This window comes from Juglans microcarpa x Juglans regia, chromosome 1D (genome assembly GCF_004785595.1).
Source record: "Juglans microcarpa x Juglans regia isolate MS1-56 chromosome 1D, Jm3101_v1.0, whole genome shotgun sequence".
Lineage (NCBI taxonomy): Eukaryota > Viridiplantae > Streptophyta > Magnoliopsida > Fagales > Juglandaceae > Juglans > Juglans microcarpa x Juglans regia.
In genome coordinates, this window is record NC_054594.1 from 37,369,874 (window position 1) to 37,387,938 (window position 18,065).

The 18,065-nt window shown below is 35.4% G+C and overlaps 2 protein-coding genes across 3 annotated transcripts; both read right to left on the minus strand.

Moving 5' to 3' along the window:
• Nucleotides 1–5,028: 5,028 nt before the first annotated feature.
• LOC121251817 (low affinity inorganic phosphate transporter 1-like) lies at nt 5,029–8,178 on the minus strand. 2 transcript variants are annotated; one of them, XM_041151191.1, is made up of 2 exons: nt 7,879–8,178; nt 5,029–6,830 (listed from the first exon to the last, which is right to left on the minus strand). In XM_041151191.1, the coding sequence occupies exon 2, from the start codon at nt 6,784–6,786 to the stop codon at nt 5,197–5,199; it is 1,590 nt and encodes a 529-aa protein (XP_041007125.1). In that variant the 5' UTR covers nt 6,787–6,830; nt 7,879–8,178; the 3' UTR covers nt 5,029–5,196. The 2 variants fall into 2 exon arrangements, with proteins under 2 accessions (XP_041007125.1, XP_041007131.1); XM_041151197.1 differs by having other exon boundaries at nt 5,029–6,834; nt 7,879–8,133.
• Nucleotides 8,179–13,651: 5,473 nt separating this feature from the next.
• On the minus strand, nt 13,652–17,791 carry LOC121251811 (low affinity inorganic phosphate transporter 1-like). Its single transcript, XM_041151179.1, has 2 exons — nt 17,637–17,791; nt 13,652–15,440 (listed from the first exon to the last, which is right to left on the minus strand). The coding sequence occupies exon 2, from the start codon at nt 15,392–15,394 to the stop codon at nt 13,781–13,783; it is 1,614 nt and encodes a 537-aa protein (XP_041007113.1). The 5' UTR covers nt 15,395–15,440; nt 17,637–17,791; the 3' UTR covers nt 13,652–13,780.
• Between the last annotated feature and the right edge of the window lie 274 nt (nt 17,792–18,065).

Consider the following 18,065-nt stretch of genomic DNA (forward strand, 5'->3'; position numbering starts at 1 on the left):
CTCTGAGACGAATGATGGAGGTATGCGATTTTGTATGGAGAGGAAATGACAACCCTAGCTTTCGCGGAAGGAAAATTAAGTGGAGGAGTAGAAGCTTTGTGCCCTGATGTAAAAAATGGAGATAAAGTCGTGTGGGGATGGGTGGATTTGCAGGTAGGCGAAAATGGGGAAGAACGTACGTCGAAGTGGAGAAGGGTGGAAATGACGAGGATCCTAGCTTCCGCAGAAGGGAAATGAAGAGGACTACATAGCTTTGTGCCCTGATGTTGAAAATGGAGATGAAGCCGTGTGGGGGTGGGGGGATTTGCAGGTAGGCGAAAATGGGAAGAACGTCGAAGTGGAGAAGGGACCTGTACTTGGGAACAAAACAGGGGGGAAAAATAAAAGAAAATGCGTTTTGGCGCCCAAGAGAAGTGTTCCAACGATTTTCCTCCGTTGCAACACATTGTTTCTTATTGCAGCGATTATTTTCGCCACAATATAGTAAAAAATCGCTGCAATAAAGAAAATAATTGCACCACTGAGTTTAAATTCAAAGTCGATGTGAACAAGCTGCGACGATTTTATTTTCGCCGCAAATAGTTACTTATTGCGGCGATTTTTTTTACAACAAAACAAAAATCGCCGTAAAAGGTTATTTTTCTTGTAGTGAAATTTTATCTAATTATTATAATTTTTTTAAATTTGTTTGGCTGGAGTAACTCTTTAAAGGTAACGATACATTTACAACTATTTTATAACTTATTTTAAATCAATAACCAATGTAATCATGGAACTTTATTAAAATATAATTTCAGTTTTGATTAACTACCATTTAATTTAAATAGAGTTGTAATTAGTAGTAGACTAATGGAAGTGCTAACTAGTTACTAATGCACGAAGTAGCCACCGTATTTTTTGCTTTGTCGACAAAGTTTCAATTGAGTGGCCTGCTGTCTCAATCTAAATCAACAGAGCAAATCACAACCGTGAACATCTCGTTTGTTTTCATAATTTTTCTTAATTTATTTAATTTAATTATTATAATTTTTTAAATTGTTATATAAAATAAAATAAAAAATTTAATTTTTTTAAATCTCAAAATAAAAATAATATTAAATTATTCAACTTTTAACTTTAATTTTAACTTATTTAATTTAATTTCATCTTATCTACGAAAACGAATTAGGCCTAATTCTTTGAAGTGGGGGACTTTTAAATTTCGTTTGGATCATCAACTCATCTCAACTCATCATTACAAGTTTTTCAAATTTTAATACAAAATATAATAAATAATTTAACTTTTTTAAATTTTAAAATAATAATAATATTAAAAAATAATATTGTAACAATATTTTATCATTTTAACTCAACTTAACTCAATTCACTTTAATATCCAAACGCAGCATTAAAAGTCAACTTTAGATACTTTACATTGCACCCACCATCATTTTGCAAAACCGTCTGCATCTACTTGATTATATTTGAAATTAGCATAATCACCTTCGAAGACTCGTGAACACTCAAGATTCAAATCAACCTAACCGATTAAGGAAATGTGATATACGTGCAGGCCGGCCTCATCATGTTCATCTCCGATGACAAACTCGTGATGATTTAAGCCTATAATTTCATATATCGAATTATATATATATATATATATATATATATATAGACTTGCTAAAATAATCTCATATATTGGAGTATTGTAGACTCAAGAGAACTCCACTATCAAATATTATTTTTTCCGCTTGACATTTGGACCCTCAAATCCGACGTTTCTTACTCTTGAGATATTTCTAATATACTAGGTCAAAGCAATTTGTCTAGCTAGATCAAACGGTTGTTTTACAAAAATAATATGATTTTTTACAAAACTTATAAAAATAGTTGATGGCATATATAGCTTAGAAGACATTGCTTTAGCTTTTATACAAGTAATATAATTAAGAGAATATTACAAAGGAACTTTAACTAACAAATTAACTACTACGATCAGTATTTTAACAAGATGATTGAGTTTACATCATCAAGATGATGGTATTTAATGGCGTGTTTTGTGCCAAATGAGATTTATTTCCCCTTTTGTCTATATATTTTGGTTTTGTAATATATTTTGCTGGATAACTATATAATCTCGTTGAGGATATTTCACTGTTGTGTTTTTGTTTATAAAATTCTGGTACTTATTATTACTAAGTTGTGAAATTTATTTTCTTATTTTAATATGCTTTTTTTTTTTTTAAATTTTATTGGATCCTTCTTTTTCGGACTGGGCTTGTTTTAATGTGCTTTATTCTCTTTTGGGCCTAGCCCATTTGGATTTGAAGCCAAACTTGTAGCTTGCAGCCCAGCCCTCCCTTTCTCTCTAAATGGCGTCGTTTTGGCCATAGCCCTTAGGGCTTTATTTCTTTTCCTTCTGCGCGCTGTCCACTACTTCTTCTTCTTCTTCGATTTTATCTTTCTTTCAAAATCCCGATCCTCATCTTCTTCGACTTCGGCCTCAACTACAGTCTCTGCCATGGATGATCTACATACTCTGAATATTTTCTAACACCAGGCGCCCCGATATGTACATTTGCTAGCCTTTCTCCACATGTTGAAAAGCAATATGCGCTAGCTCATCCCAAAACGTCAAGTTTATCCAGGAGGTGAGGGAGGAGGACTTCTTGACGGCGAGGCGGGTCCAAGCGATGACTTTGCCAAAGGTTAAGTGCTTGATCTCGACTTGGGTGCCGACGATGCCTATGAGGTGCACCGTGTTATTGTGCTCCCTACTCCACGGGATCTCCACAGGCCTCAGGAACCCCACCTGGGTGCTGTGATTGTATTGCTGCTGGTTGTGGTAATCCAACGAGCATCTCAAGCGCAATCACCGATTGGTAGATGAAGATGGGAGCAGATAGGGTATATTGAGGTTGGCGAATTGGGTTTTGGGTATTATGCAAACAAAGTTCCTTGTAGCCGCCGTTCTAGTGGTCGTGGATGAATATGATAATGGTGGTACTAGGGATAGTAGTGTTTGGTCCAACGCCATTTTTTGTAATTTGAAAGTCTATATCTATATCTATCTATCTTTGTGGGAAATTTTTGCTTTCTATCTCTTATCGCTATGGTCTTCTCTATGAGACTGCGTGTCGAGAACGTGCGTGCAAGTGTGGTGACGACGGGAGGATTTTTAAGTGAAGAACTGTTGTGTTGGGTTAGAAGTTAACTGAAAAAACAACGGAGGTTAACGAAAAAATGAAAACTTAACAAAATAAAATAAAATTTATTGTAGCAGTTAAATAATCACTTATTATAATAGATTTCCTTGCCATGAAAGGAATATTATATATATATATATAATATAAGATCTGCATTCGTTGCAAACATTAATGTAATACTACTTTCTAATAAATGCAGGTAAAATTTTTATAATGACACCGACAACTGCAAGGATCCAATGGGTGAAGACATATATATCAATTAACGTCATATAGTTAAATAGTTAATATTACATCATCATTTGTTTCAAAAACCTTAAACTGATGTGAAATACTGAATTTACCCGCTTATGACACCGCGGATCTACATATAAAGATCATATAAATTTAATATTTTAATTAGAATCAAGATTTAAACTCAGAATATTAATACCATGTCAAATGACAATTTAAATGATGTAGATGATAAAGCAATGCTAAATCCCAATCAAATAGAAAGGCAAATGAATAACCAATCAACTTTTGCATTGGTTTCTATGTTTAAAAAAATTGTGTATATTTATTTTGTACACTGAATCGACAAAATTATATGCGTCGTGGGCTAATATAACTTACAAGACCATGGTGGACCTGAAAAACTGGATTCCAAAAGGCCCTAATTTTTCATGTCCAAGTTTTCGGCCCCTGTTCTGGCGGCCCAATTCCAGTGTACGTATTCTGACGTCACAATTTGTTAACATGCTCGTATCCCAATAATGTATATTAAATACTTTAATTACAAAATGAATATATAAAAGCAATCTCACACCTTGTCGTGAGTTAATATAATTTATTAGATTATAAATTAATTTTATTATAAAGTAAATTTAATAGATAAGATGAAATTATATTAATTTATATAATTTTTTTTTAACATAGCAGTAATGTGATGTACAAGCGATAAACTTCACACAAGTGAAAAAAAAGTCTCACTAAAAAAGAAGATATTTTTTTATACTTTTTATAATGATGTACTATAACCGTCATTCATTTACCTTTGTATGCTAGGACTGCGTCAAATGCGGTTCGGTTTCACGGGGAGAAAGTCAAAGTCGGACAGATGTACCTACATCGGAAATTGAGACCAATAAGGTAACGGCACGTCCCCTCGATAACGTAAACTGGATGGTATTCTAGGTAGGGAAGGTAGGTTCCGGACGAATCACGATACAACATACACATGATGTTCGGTAGGAAGAAGTTTAGGGCACGTCATTGCAATTAAGTACATCCTCTAATAATTTTTTAGAATCTTAAAATGATTTATAGCTAGGTTGTCTTTTAAATTAGAAGAGAGGTACTTTTTTTTTTAATCTGTTTTTATTTTTACGGTTGTTTTTACAAAAATTTAGACAAATGAGTTAGTTAAAAGAGGAAAAGGAATGTCATGGAAATGATTTGATTGAATTAGGATTTTTCAATTCAAACCGAAACACTTGTATCGCACAACATACCAGACTCTTATTTTTTATTTATTTGAGCCTTGTACAAATTATTACGTTATAAATTATTACTTACGGCTCCAACTCTTCATCCTTGTCCTCGAGGATGATTCCATTATCAAATTAATGGCAGTATGATCTGCAGCAAGCTTAGTTTAGCGAGCATACTGATAATAAGCAAGTTTCATGCTGTAAGATGAAAACAGAACATTTTACAAGCCACACTCGAGTCATTGATTTAAACATCTGAGGTTTATGATGCAAGTTGTAAATTGTTCGATAAAGCCTGGCAAATTATATTGGTGTTTCTGCTAATTATTTGGGAACAAAGATTGAAATGCATAGCATTTAGTATTTTGAGATTGAGCTAACAGAACACTTTCATTCATACATTATTATTGCATTCTAAAGAAAAATATCATCACTATTATTGTGTTTGCATAAACATAATAGAAATCAAAGCACCGTTGGATATTAACATGGCTTTATGAACCTTATAGTAGTAAACATGCGGATCCAACTCGATCAAATCACTCTGGAACGGTCCTTAAATTAGATCTTTCCTCCTCATTCTCGCCCGTCAGTTCCTCGAGCGATTTTCCCTTGGTTTCTGGCACCAATAACGTAAATAACATTCCCAAGAAGTTAATGCCTCCAAGCATAAGAAGCGAGTTCTTTACTCCAATACCAGGTGGGTATCCTGCGTCAGTCTTGGCCGGGTTCGTGCTTTGGGCAGCATACAAAAATCCGAAGGCACCAACGATGGCTCCAGCCTTTCCGGCTGCAGCTGATATTCCATGACAAGTAGACCTTAGCCTTGCGGGGAAAATTTCTGCTGGCAAAATAAACGTGGTGGCATTTGGCCCAAAGTTTGCGAAGAAGAAGGTGAGGGAGTACATCACAAGGAACCCAATTCGGTTTTCCTTCAAGGTCCAATGATGGTAAGGGATAGCTAGTGCAAACATGAAGACAGTCATGAAGAAGAAACCCATCAATTGAATCGTGAATCGTCCCAAAATATCGATGAAGGCCACTGTAAACCAATACCCAGGAATGAGACCGCACAATGCAATAAGTGTTTGCGCTCTTGCAATCTTGAAAACCTCTTCAATAGCACTCATCGTCTGCGACGCCGGAATCCACCCAATAGCGCTGAAGATGTCCTTTTGGAAAAGATTTTGGCTATAGAAGGCTATGTCCAACAAGAACCAACAAACAGTGGTACCGACCAAGTGAAGCCCGTGTCGTTTCCTGAATTCCTTGGAGAATAAACCGAACGAATTGCCTGGGTCTTGAGAATACCTTTCTGTCTTCTCCACTTCGGCTTCGAGCTCCACCTGTAATACCTTAGACATGTCTTGCGCGGCCTGTTTTGCGTTCTTTGCAACCAGGGCGGTATAACGGGCCGTCTCAGGCATTTTCATGCGCCAGTAGTAGGTGAGCGCGGCGGGGATGGCTCCAAACATTACAATTATGCGCCAAACGTAATCGGCCTGTGATGGTAGGGAGGCTGCTGCATCAACCTCGTATGAAGGAGCATTGTATGCGTGATCGAAGGCGGTTGATACTATAATAGCAACAATCCCACCAGTCAAATTTCCAAAGCCTTGCATGGCAAAAACTGCAGCGATAAAAGCCCCGCGAGTCTTTTTGTTGGCATATTCAGACATGATTGTAGCTGAAAGGGGATAGTCACCGCCAATGCCAAAGCCAAGCCAGAACCGGAAGAAACAGAGCGTGGCCATGACACTCTTTGCCGAGTGCCCGAACGAGAGCCCTGATGCAACTGCGCAAAAAACCATGAGAAGTAGGGTTATCCCATAGACCCTTTTGCGGCCCAGCTTGTCACCTAGCCAGCCGAAAAAGAGCTGGCCAGCTAAGGTGCCACAAAATGCGACACCAGTCACAGCATCCGCTACGTTGGGAGGCAATGTTCCTGGCTTTGCTGAGCCTTCAGCTGTGTAGTATATGCGGCCGAGTAACTTGGTTACAAGGGAAATGCAGAAAAGGTCATATGCATCCGTGAAAAACCCCATTCCGGCAATCACGATTGCCGTGAAATGGTACCATTGGGTCTTTGCACCATCTAGTGCATTAAGCACTCCCAGTTCTCTAGCCATGGGAAAAATTCTTCAAATGTCTTCCACCAGCACTCACTGAAAGTCTTCCTTGCGTATCAAGAAAATAGTTTCAAAATCATTGAAAGGGAAGGAATAAACGAATGCTAGCTATTCACTACCCAGAAAAATTGTCTTCGGCTCTGCTTTTCCCATTTTGAAATCCTTTCAGCAGAGTCCACATAAGATAAGTTTGGTCAAATAAAGCGTTTCGAGTAACTTTCCGTTGGCTCAATTTTAGTTATTTAAAAAACGGCTGGAGTTTTAATGGGGATCACAATACTCGTCGATTTTTCAAACAAGGTACTAGATATTTTCCTTTCCTTTTTTTCTTTTTATTTTTTCTCGACCAGGTGATCAGCAACTACTTTTGTGGTCATAGAGGTTACTCATGCACATAGTACATAGTGGTAAAAAAAAAAAAAAACAGACAGATTGATAAATGATTTCAACTAATCGATGGAATGAACAGAATGAGTTCAGGAAATAGGATGCTCCGATCAGGATATTTTTCGAGCAACTTGCTATACCAGTTTTGCCATGCTTCAAAACTGTGTTGCAGATCTTGAAGTGGATAGGGCCAGTACCAGATAGAGTAAGGCCAGTGCAAAATCCAGGCTAGCTAGCTTATGTGGTGGGGTTGTTAGCTGGCTTCTCTTCCTGCTGTGGGAGGGGAACAAATACAGGTTGAACTGCGGGCTTCTCTACATGGATTGAAGATGTGTACTGTTCGTTTTAACCTGACCTTTGTTGATTTGTGTTCAAAGTGGTTTTGCCATGATTGATTGGAAAAGAAATTAAAAATGAAAATAAAAAAAAAGACTGTCCTTTTTTAACTTCAGAAACTAGATCGTATGAAAGATGGATGCCACCAGCTCACCAGCTATTAAGTACTCATTATTTATTTGGGTACCAGCCACTAGGCCAGATAGCTGATAAATACTTGACTTCATCAATCTGGAATGAAAACTCTACCTCAACAGTTGTGAGAGAGGATGAGTTTATCAGGCTAGTGGCAAAAAAGAAAAACTGGGGACTAATAATAAAAAAGTGAAGTTACCAGAAAGTGATATGTATATGGTAGTTATGTTATACCTGACTAAAAGAGTACTGCCACTTCCAATTAGCAAGAAACTTGTTAGGCTTCTGCTTTCTTGTATCAGGGAGAAGGGATGGAAATCTGATTGTTGCTGGGATGGTGAGGAGTATGAACAGAGAGGGGACCAGCTTATATAAAGTGCACAGGATCCCAGAAATTAAGAATCAACGCAGGCATCTAGAGGAGCATATACCACGCAAAGTCATAAAATTGTATGGAAATCAAAACCTTTTGTTTCTCCGACTTCTTAAAATTGACTAGGATGTTTTTTTAAGTCCGCGGCAATGTTTTCAAACTTTGCGTGGTGTATTTCTCGCCCGTAGAAAATGGACACCTGTGCTTGCTTTCCTTTCAAATGAAAAATGTGCGACCGGTTGAGTCGTGTCAAACTAAGCATAATAATAATAATAATAATAATAATAATAATAAAGGAGTAAACGGTCTCTCATTACACGTAATGTGTTTGTTAGCTATTTATTTATTCATTAAGTTTTCTGGGTAGCGAAGGGGAAGGGCAAAATTCATAATACATGGTAGTTCAGATGTGGGGGGATCGAAGTCATGACTCGTGCCATGGATGGCGTGTGGTCAGCAGCCGAAAGATAGAGACGAGGAGGAGGGGAGTGGGGGAACCGCGGGGGTATTATCTAGGGTGTATTGGTACTGATGTTGACTGAGAAAGAGCCTAGGCCAATATTTATGAGTTTATTTTCAGAGTCTTCTTTATCAATGAATTATTTCTCTATTTCTACTATATATAAAAGTGCGAATAGAGATTAATAGTGTTTTCGTCTAACAATTTTTTCCCATTTTGCCCTTGCATCAATTCCCAAATTTTGGTTTTGACCCTGGTTTCTCCTGCGCACGAGCCCCTCCTCTCCTTTCCCCCGTCCATTTCTTTGTCTCTTGGAGTGCGCTGCTGCATGCTGACATGACCAACACCGCCCCACTCATTCTCTTCCCCTCCTGCTGGCGTCCCTCCTCTTCCAATCTCAACCCCTCTCGTGCCATCGTTAACCGCCACGAGAGAATCCAAATAGCAGTCTATCCGTTTCTTCCTCCCCTCTAATGCGCTGTTGCATGCCGGCATGGCCAACACCACCCCACCCATTCTCTTCCCCTTCGGCCCACATCCCCCCTTCTAATCTTAGTCCCTTTCGAGCCACCGTTAACCACCACGAGAGAATCCAAGCCGCTGCTTTGTTCTAGCGCCGTCGCGCTGCCATTGGCCACCATCTCTTCACCACACCACCATCGGCCCTCCAACCACCTAAACCACCCAACCTCAGTTCCGATCCACCATCGTTGAAGCCCCTTTATCTCATTTTTTGATTTAGGTATTTTGGCCTCCAACTGCTATCCATGCTGCCATTTGCGACTAACCACCACCACGACCATTTGCTTCATCAACACCTCTATGCGCTTCCCTAGCCATCCTAAGTCTTAGATTGTTCCTATTCAAAATTTGGCCTTTTGAGAACCACAACCATAGTCCAAAATATATTGTTACGTTGTTGTGCCGCCAACTCTTTTACCTCCTTGATCATTCGAAAATTATATTTCATCACTGTAAGTAATTTTCTAAAGAATTTTGTGAGATTTGGATATATTTTTGTGCTAACAAATTTTTTGCAGTCTGGTTAGTGGTGTCGGACTTTGAGTCAAATGAGTATGAGAATTGGTTGGATGTGAGAATGTGTTGTTTATTTAATTGAATTATACTTGCGTGCATTTATGTTGTGTTTGGCATCATGACATTTATTACATCATTTCATGCATGCTCATGTGTCGTGAATGAAAACTGAATTTTCATATGAAAGATGATTTTTGTGTATGTTTGAAATGAATTGATTGAAAAGAATAAGAAAAAAGAAAAGGAACTGTATGGATGTTGGTAAGCAAGGACAATAATAGAATCCCACCTGTAATTTCTGTTTACGGTGCACGCAATATGGATGGTGGTGAGTATGGATGGTGGTAAGTTCCGCTTATGATTCCTGCCTATAGTGCAAGCGATAGAGATGGTGATATTGATAATACTATTAATATTATTATTAATAACATTGTTAATAAGAAATTTCATTTCCTTCAGTCTTTTATTGTGTTTAGTTTTAAATTCTATAAATATTGAATTTATTTATTATATATGTTATTATTCTTAATATATTAATATAGTGTTACTTAACAAATACGACTACATAATTATTGTGTTTTATTTCTCTAGCTAACATGTTTTTTTTTTTTTTTTTTTTTTTTTTTTTTTACAGATCTATCGCCCGTGTCTTTATTTCGCTCTTCCTCATTCTACCTATTGTTGGTCTCTCCTGTTTGGACAATTCTTTTATTTGTCCTCTATTTTCTGATATGTGATTCTGTTTGGTACAATATTATACTTTGCTCAATTTGCAATTTTATAAATGCTTGTCTTGTTCATTATGTTTGTTTTCATTCTTAATTTTTTATTGTAGCGTCATTCAATAAATAAGATTCTAATTTAATTATATTTTGTTTCTTTATATGTTCTTTGTCATGGATTAGCTGGTTCAGTTCTTATTTTAGTTGACAACATTTCACTACTTATTCATCTGCACTATTCTTACTGTTCATTTATTTCTCCTCTACTTTCTGGTATTTTTTATCGCTTTTACTTGAAGTATATTTTTTATTTTTATTTTTTATAATATTTATTCTGTTTATTCATATGGCATATTTAGATTAGTTAATTTAATGTCCCATTTAGAGACTTTTTTTTTTTTTAAATAAATCTTTCATTTTCTTGCTTTAAATATAAATATTACTATATCATCTATGTTTATATTCTTGTATGTATGCATGTATATCTGTATGTTTAATACATTGTTATTTAATTCTTATATTTTACTGTTAAATTCGTGCAACATCAATAATTTACCGTAAAAAACGAGATTTGGTGAAACGATACTGTTAACATAAAAAATTATACTTAAAATTTTCGAATATCATCCTTATTAACTCTTATGTAAATTTTCCTATAAAAAACATTTTAAAAATTTAATTGAAAAACTTCAAAGAGAAATTGATATACTGTTCAATTGAAGGAGGAAAAAGAAGACATTTATAGGAAGAAATCACTTAATATGTTTGATGTAAGGTTATTTAATATAATTTAATAATAAAGAAATTATTTTAGACACCTCATGTCAATTGATAAATATCAATTAATATATTAGTAATAAATTTGATATTAATAACAATGTTGATGTTCTTATTAGTAAAATCCCTTATAATTAAACAAATTTAATAATTTTATTAATATGATTATAAATTTATGCAAAAATAAACTGAATGTGTTATTTGTTAATGCCGTTCGTGAGACAGTAAATTGAATATTTTAAATATCTCTTTTAAAACTTTTCGTTTTTGTAATATATACTTTAAAAATATCTATATATAATTATGACTTAATTGTTATAAGTCGTTATATTATAGTTATAAATATTATACAGATCATATGTATAATATGTTCTAAAAAAGAAAAGGTTCTAAAAATATAGATAAAATTATGTTTGTTTATAGTTAAAAGTTTGAAACAGGTCAACTGGGCAAACGTGCATGTTGCCCCTTACCATTTTTTTTTTTTTTTTTATAAATTTTTAATAAATTCTGTAGAATAGATTTTACAATTTGAATAAGAACATTTCCAATACGAAACAATTAAATAATTGGAAATGTTTAATTGGAACACGAAGTGCATCTGGAATAAGACAAAGAGCAGTATGAAAAGAATGGAAGTTTTTTATTTTTATTTTTTATTTTAACTTTAAAATTAAAAAAACAAACAAACCAAAACAAAAACTTCCGTCCGGTTTCTCGCTCTCACAGATTCCAGCCAGCAGTGCAGCTTCACAGTATAAAATTCAACAAAACTGAAGAAAAATGAAAAAATTTAAAATTATTCTATAACTAATATGAGTAATGTTACGTATAATTCTTATTTCGAGACTGTTCGTACAAGCTTACACAATCTTGTCTTTAAAACTTTTTTAATAATATTAATAAATTGAGAAGTATTAATAATAACCTAATCATACCTAGTTATAAGTATAAATTGAGAAGTATTATGTCTATAAAGATATATTGCAGAAATAAATTTACAAATTAATTATATATTTCGATATGATATAATATGTTAGATTTATTTTATAATAAAAATAATTTTACAATTTAACGTATCAGATCGAGTCACACTAATTTATCTTTTAAGATATTTAATTGTTGAGTTTTTCGCCTATGTACATGATATGCTAAAAATTCCTCTCAGTCGCATTATCCTCACTAGTTATTGTCAAAGTTTGTGACCTTTCATCCATAAAACTAAATGAAATTAATTTAATTCCCACTAAATTAATATCATTGATGTCATTTATCTGATTAGACATTAGTTGTGAAATTTCTGCCTCCCTCCCTGACTTTGAAACTTCTTTGTTCACACTGTCTCCATACTTGCCATGCCAAACTTTTTATTTTATTATTATTTTGTTACATTCATACGGCTATCATATATATAATAGTGATACTTTATCAGTCGTTCTCGTATCACGTATACCATTCTCCACTCTCTTGGTTCAAATAGAGAGTTGCTCTGTTTTGCCAACATTTCGAAACAGACAAATACACTGTGAAGCTTTATCGGCCCGTTTAAATTTAAAAAGTGTTTTATTTTATTTAATCTTATTTTATTATTATTATTTTTTTTAAATTTTTATATAAAATATAATAAATAATTTAACTTTTTTAAATTTCAATTCAATTTTTTTAAATTTTAAAATAATAATAATATTAAAAAACAATATTATAAGAATTTTTTTTTTAACTTTTAGGTTTCATGTAAAATCATATAATCTCATTTCTAAAACTAAACCAACTCTAAGCCAACCATCTCGTCGAGGAAGAAATTGAAGAAAAAATAGGCTAACTGAAGTAAATTTCTTTCTTCTTCGTCGTAACTGTGGCTATAAGAAAATGAGTCAAAGATGAGAGGAAGACCCTAGACTGAAAGGATGAGAAAACCCAGGCAATCTAGAGGGAAGGACTGGTCAAAGAAAACATCAATCTAGACGAAACTCTGAAGGACAACTTGTGAAACGAATGGGAAATCGATGCATAAATCAGCGTGAAAAGACATGTTTTACTGCAAGTCTGCAACGATTTCTTGGAGTTCAAGATTAGGTTGTTTTTAAATTTTAAAATAAATTAAGTTGAGGTGAAATGATAAAATATTATTAAAATATTATTTTAAAAATTAAAAAAATTAAATTATTTATTATATTTTGTGTTAAAATTTAAAAAAATTATAATAATAAGATAAGAGTAATTTGATTTGTACGGTGACACATTTGTATCTGTACTTTCCACGTTCTTTTTTATTCTTAGTTGCATTTCATTTATGGTCAATTGCAGTCAAAATTGTACAAAACAAACTTTTAGAAATATGTTTTACGTTCTTAAGATGTCAAAAGTCATATGTTTTCCGTTTTTTTTTTTTTTTTTTTCTTTTGTTTGGGGGCGGGTGGGTTTGGTTTGGATTTTATTCTTTTTCTTGGTTGTAATGTCTTTCGTATGAATAAATTTGAGTGGAAACAGAGTAGTTCATCTGATCGAGTAACTTTTCAACAACCGAATGATTTTTTGAAACAAAGTTGAGATACAGGTCCAAGATCATTGACTACTACATATATTACGAAGCAAGGGAAGTTAAATATTGCGCTTCCGGATTTAAGTGGCACAAACTAAAACAAAATATCTACATTATTATTGCATTGCAATATGAAGTTACAAAGGAAATTAAAACCACAAATGAAAATGTGACATTATAAGAGCTTGAAATATTGGATGCTTTTTTGGGTAAACAAAACGAAATCACACTGGAACAGTCCTAGCACCAGCGGTCTGCTCGGAAATATCCCCGCTTTCGTCTTCGTTCTCTCCGGTCAACTCCTCCAACGATTTTCCTTTGGATTCAGGTACCAACAAGGTAAATAACATTCCCAAGAAGTTAATTCCGCCAAGCACAAGAAGGGAATTCTTCACACCAATGCCAGTAGGGTACCCAGCGTCTACTTTCGCCGGGTCTTGGCTTTGTGCGGCATACAAGAACCCAAACGCCCCAACTATAGCTCCTGCCTTCCCACTTGCGGCTGATATTCCATGACAGGTAGACCTTAGCCTTGCAGGGAAGATTTCCGCTGGCACAATAAAAGTGGTGGAATTGGGACCGAAGTTGGCGAAGAAAAAGGTCAAGGCGTAGATTATGACGAAGCCAATCCGGTTTGACTTTTGAATCCAGTGATTGTAAGGTATGGCAAGGGCAAACATGAAGACAGTCATGAAGAAGAATCCCATCAATTGGATTGCAAACCGCCCCATATAATCGATGAAGGCCACCGTAAACCAATACCCAGGCACCGTGCTGAACAGTGCAATAAGTGTTTGCGCCCTTGCAATCTTGAAAACCTCGTCAAGCGCACTCATAGTTTCTGACGATGGAATCCATCCAATCTTGGAGAAGATATCCTTTTGGAAAAGATTTTGGCTGTAGAAGGCAATGTCCAACAAGAACCACGTAGTAGTGGTTCCAAGCAAGTGAAGGCCATGGCGTTTTGCGAATTCCTTGGAGAATAAGCCAAAGGAATTGGATGGCTCCACTGCAAGTCTGTCGATTTTCTCCTCTTCAGCTTCAATATTCACTTGAAGCACCTTAGACATGTCTGCCGCGGCTTGTTTTGCGTTTTTAGCGACCAGGGCAGTGTAACGAGCTGTCTCTGGCATTTTCATACGCCAGTAGTATGTGAGGGCAGCCGGAAGAGCTCCAAACATGAGAATTATGCGCCACACATAGTCAGATTGGGATGGAAGGGAGGCCGCTGCATCGACTCTGTATGCAGGAGGGTCGTATTTGTTTTTGAATGCGCTTGAAACTATCAAGGCAACAATCCCACCTCCCAAAATTCCAAACCCTTGCATGGCAAAAACCGCTGCTATAAACGCCCCACGAGTCTTTTTGTTGGCATATTCAGACATGATTGTAGCAGAAAGGGGGTAGTCACCACCGATACCAAAGCCAAGCCAAAATCGGAAGAAACAGAGTGTGGCCATGACACTGTTTGCTGAGTGTCCAAAAGAGAGCCCTGAGGCAACGGAGCAAACCACCATGAGAACAAGGGTAATACCATAGACCTTCTTGCGGCCCAATTTGTCACCAAGCCAACCGAAGAAGAGCTGGCCGGCCAATGTGCCACAAAGTGCCACACCGTTAACAGCATCAGCCACATTTGGAGGCAACGTGCCGGGCTTTGGTGCGCCTTCTTTAGTGTAGTAAATCCGGCCGAGTAACTTGGAGACGAGGGAGATGCAGAACAGATCGTATGCATCTGTGAAAAAGCCCATTCCGGCAATTACAATTGCCGTGAAATGGTACAATTGAGTCCTGGCCTTATCAAGTGCATCAAGCACTATCAATTTGTCGCCAGCCATGGCTGGACCTTGCTGCTTTCAGTACTAGTCCTTCAACAGTACTTGCCTGCATTTCGGGGGGGAAAAAAAAAACCTACTGTAATGGCACGCCTATGATATCAATCAACTGGCCTCAAAAACTTAAAAAATAAAAAAAAAATGTTCTAACTTTCCATCCAATGGTCATTAGCTTAGTTTTCAGCAAAAAGTAATAAGAAAAAATACAAATAAAAACAACTTTTACAAAAATTAAATAAAAAACTACCATTCAAAAAATTAGTTTAAAACAATTTTTCAACTTAATTTACTTATTCATTTCTACAAACTCTAATACAAAAAATATTTCAAGAAAATTTTTATTTGAATTTTCATATTTGTTTTTACAAAATCCAATAAATAATACATCTCTAAAAAATGATTAAAAAAAGTCAAATATTGTCAAGATTTCTCTTATCTGAACAAGCCTTAATAATTCTCTATACCGATCGAATGCTCCAAATCCAATAGACAACTAGGGCCACTAGGCTGTAAAATGATAGGGTGTATGAAACTTGTTTGTCTATATATTCTTTCCATTATATGGCGATAATTATGACGAGAGTATTTTTATTCAATGAACCAATCGGATCGTTGCCGAAGTTTATTAATGTTTTTGTCACCGATGAACAGACATATAAACATTGATGATGTATTGTTCATGTCCTATTCCTTTCTGTTGTTATCCATGAACTTTGATAAATTCAATGGCGATTGGCGAACACATATCAATCAATGAAAGGAAAAAAAAAAAAAAAAAAAGAAAGAAAAAATTGGCATGCTGACTTCTCAACAAAATACTTGTTTTTTCTTCTTAACAATTGATAGATGAACAACTACTAGCTCCACACCTGCTTATATTTAATGAATAATTATTCTTCGATCGCCCTTGATCTCTCATTTAATTAATTATTTTGGTCGATTTTTTTATCTTTTCCATCCCAACAAGTCGATGATACCAACCATGTCACTAATAGTGACAACTTGGATACAAGAATCCGCCATTGGTAATATCTCTGGTGGAAGAATAATAAACCTCGAATTAAAGACAGAAAAATCACGTGGCCAACCGGCTTGCAATTTGCAAGTCCACCCTGTCAACTAGCTCGAGAAAATAGAGAAATGATATTTACAATCGTAGAGTGCGTAAATGTCGTGCAATCTTTTAAAAAAAATAAATAAATACAGGACTCACAAGAAAAAAAAAATTAATTTTTTAAATAGTAAATTCCATTTTTTTTTAAAAAGATTGTACAACGCTTACATATTCAATAACTGTATTTAGCATTACTTTAGAAAATATCAAGGGCTGTACAAGAGTTGCAAGACTTTGATATAAGTAAAAATGGATATATATATATATATATATATATATGTCTGTGTGTGTGGTTAATTTGTATATACTTTCTAAGTATATCTGCTTAATTATTTATTATTGGTCAGAGATAATCCAAGCATCCTCAATAACTTGATCAGGACGGTAGGCAAGCAAGTTGCAAAACTACATGATATATTGGCCAAGAGAATTACTAATAATTAAATACTGAAACTGACCATTCAAGAATATATGAAATGTAAAGAATTAATTTTGAAAAATACCAGGAAAAGATGTATTTCGTGAAAGATCAAATAATTAAGGAATTTAGCTAGACTGTTAGAATCGAAAGCAATAGATCGAGCTGGCTCGTACGCAGGTTCTGACTCCGGCAGAGGAAAGGAAGGAAACGTCTCCCTCTTCTATGGCTTATATGCTTATCATCATCTACGCTATAAAGATCAATATCTAATCTTTTTGGCCTATGAATAAGATCCTTCCATTATTACGATGAAAGTCTCTTACTTATAAGTCGTTGACTCTGAATGGATGTAAAAGAAATTAATTGCGTGCAGATACACTATATAATATAAAGAGGAATGATATTGAAAATAAATTAAGGTCTTGGCTTATAAACGACTTAGATGAGAGATTTCTCAGGACAATCATCTTCAAATGAAGTATTGTGGCCTACTAACATGACTGCAATCATCTTTAACGTAAAAAAGTGTTCTAGTATCTAACTAAAGTGGTCCTGATAGATATACATCCAATAAAACCAGTTCCAAGCATCAAGGAATTTCCCTGGTTTCATGCATGCACCAGTTCTAAATTAGAAAGCTCTCGTCATAACATTAACCACAGAGAGAGAGAGAGAGAGAGAGAGAGAGAGAGAGAGAGAGAGAGGCTGACCTGCTTCTTGAGGAGGAGACCAGCAAGGGAAGAGAGAGGTGTTATGGTTTTGGGCCGGAATGGAGTGCATAGAGAGGAGAGAGGCCAGTTATATAGTGTGCATATGACCCCTTATAAACCAGAATCAAGTCCAAGATCCAACGGCATATACCACCTCATCCGATTAATATAGTCAACGTTCTCGCAAAGTCACGGCTCACATTCTTGCTTCTATACTACCATGCGGACAGATAAATACATGCAATAATTTTTTATTTTAATATTTTTTTTCATTATGTACGCGTACGGCTACAGTATTAATCGGCCTCTTTCGTAGCAAGTTCCTCCTTATTCTTGTCTAGGCAATTTTATATTACGGGATGGCAATCCACCATACGTAGTAGTACTGCTAACTGCTTCAGCTGCGCAAGACCGCTCTACCCTTCAAGG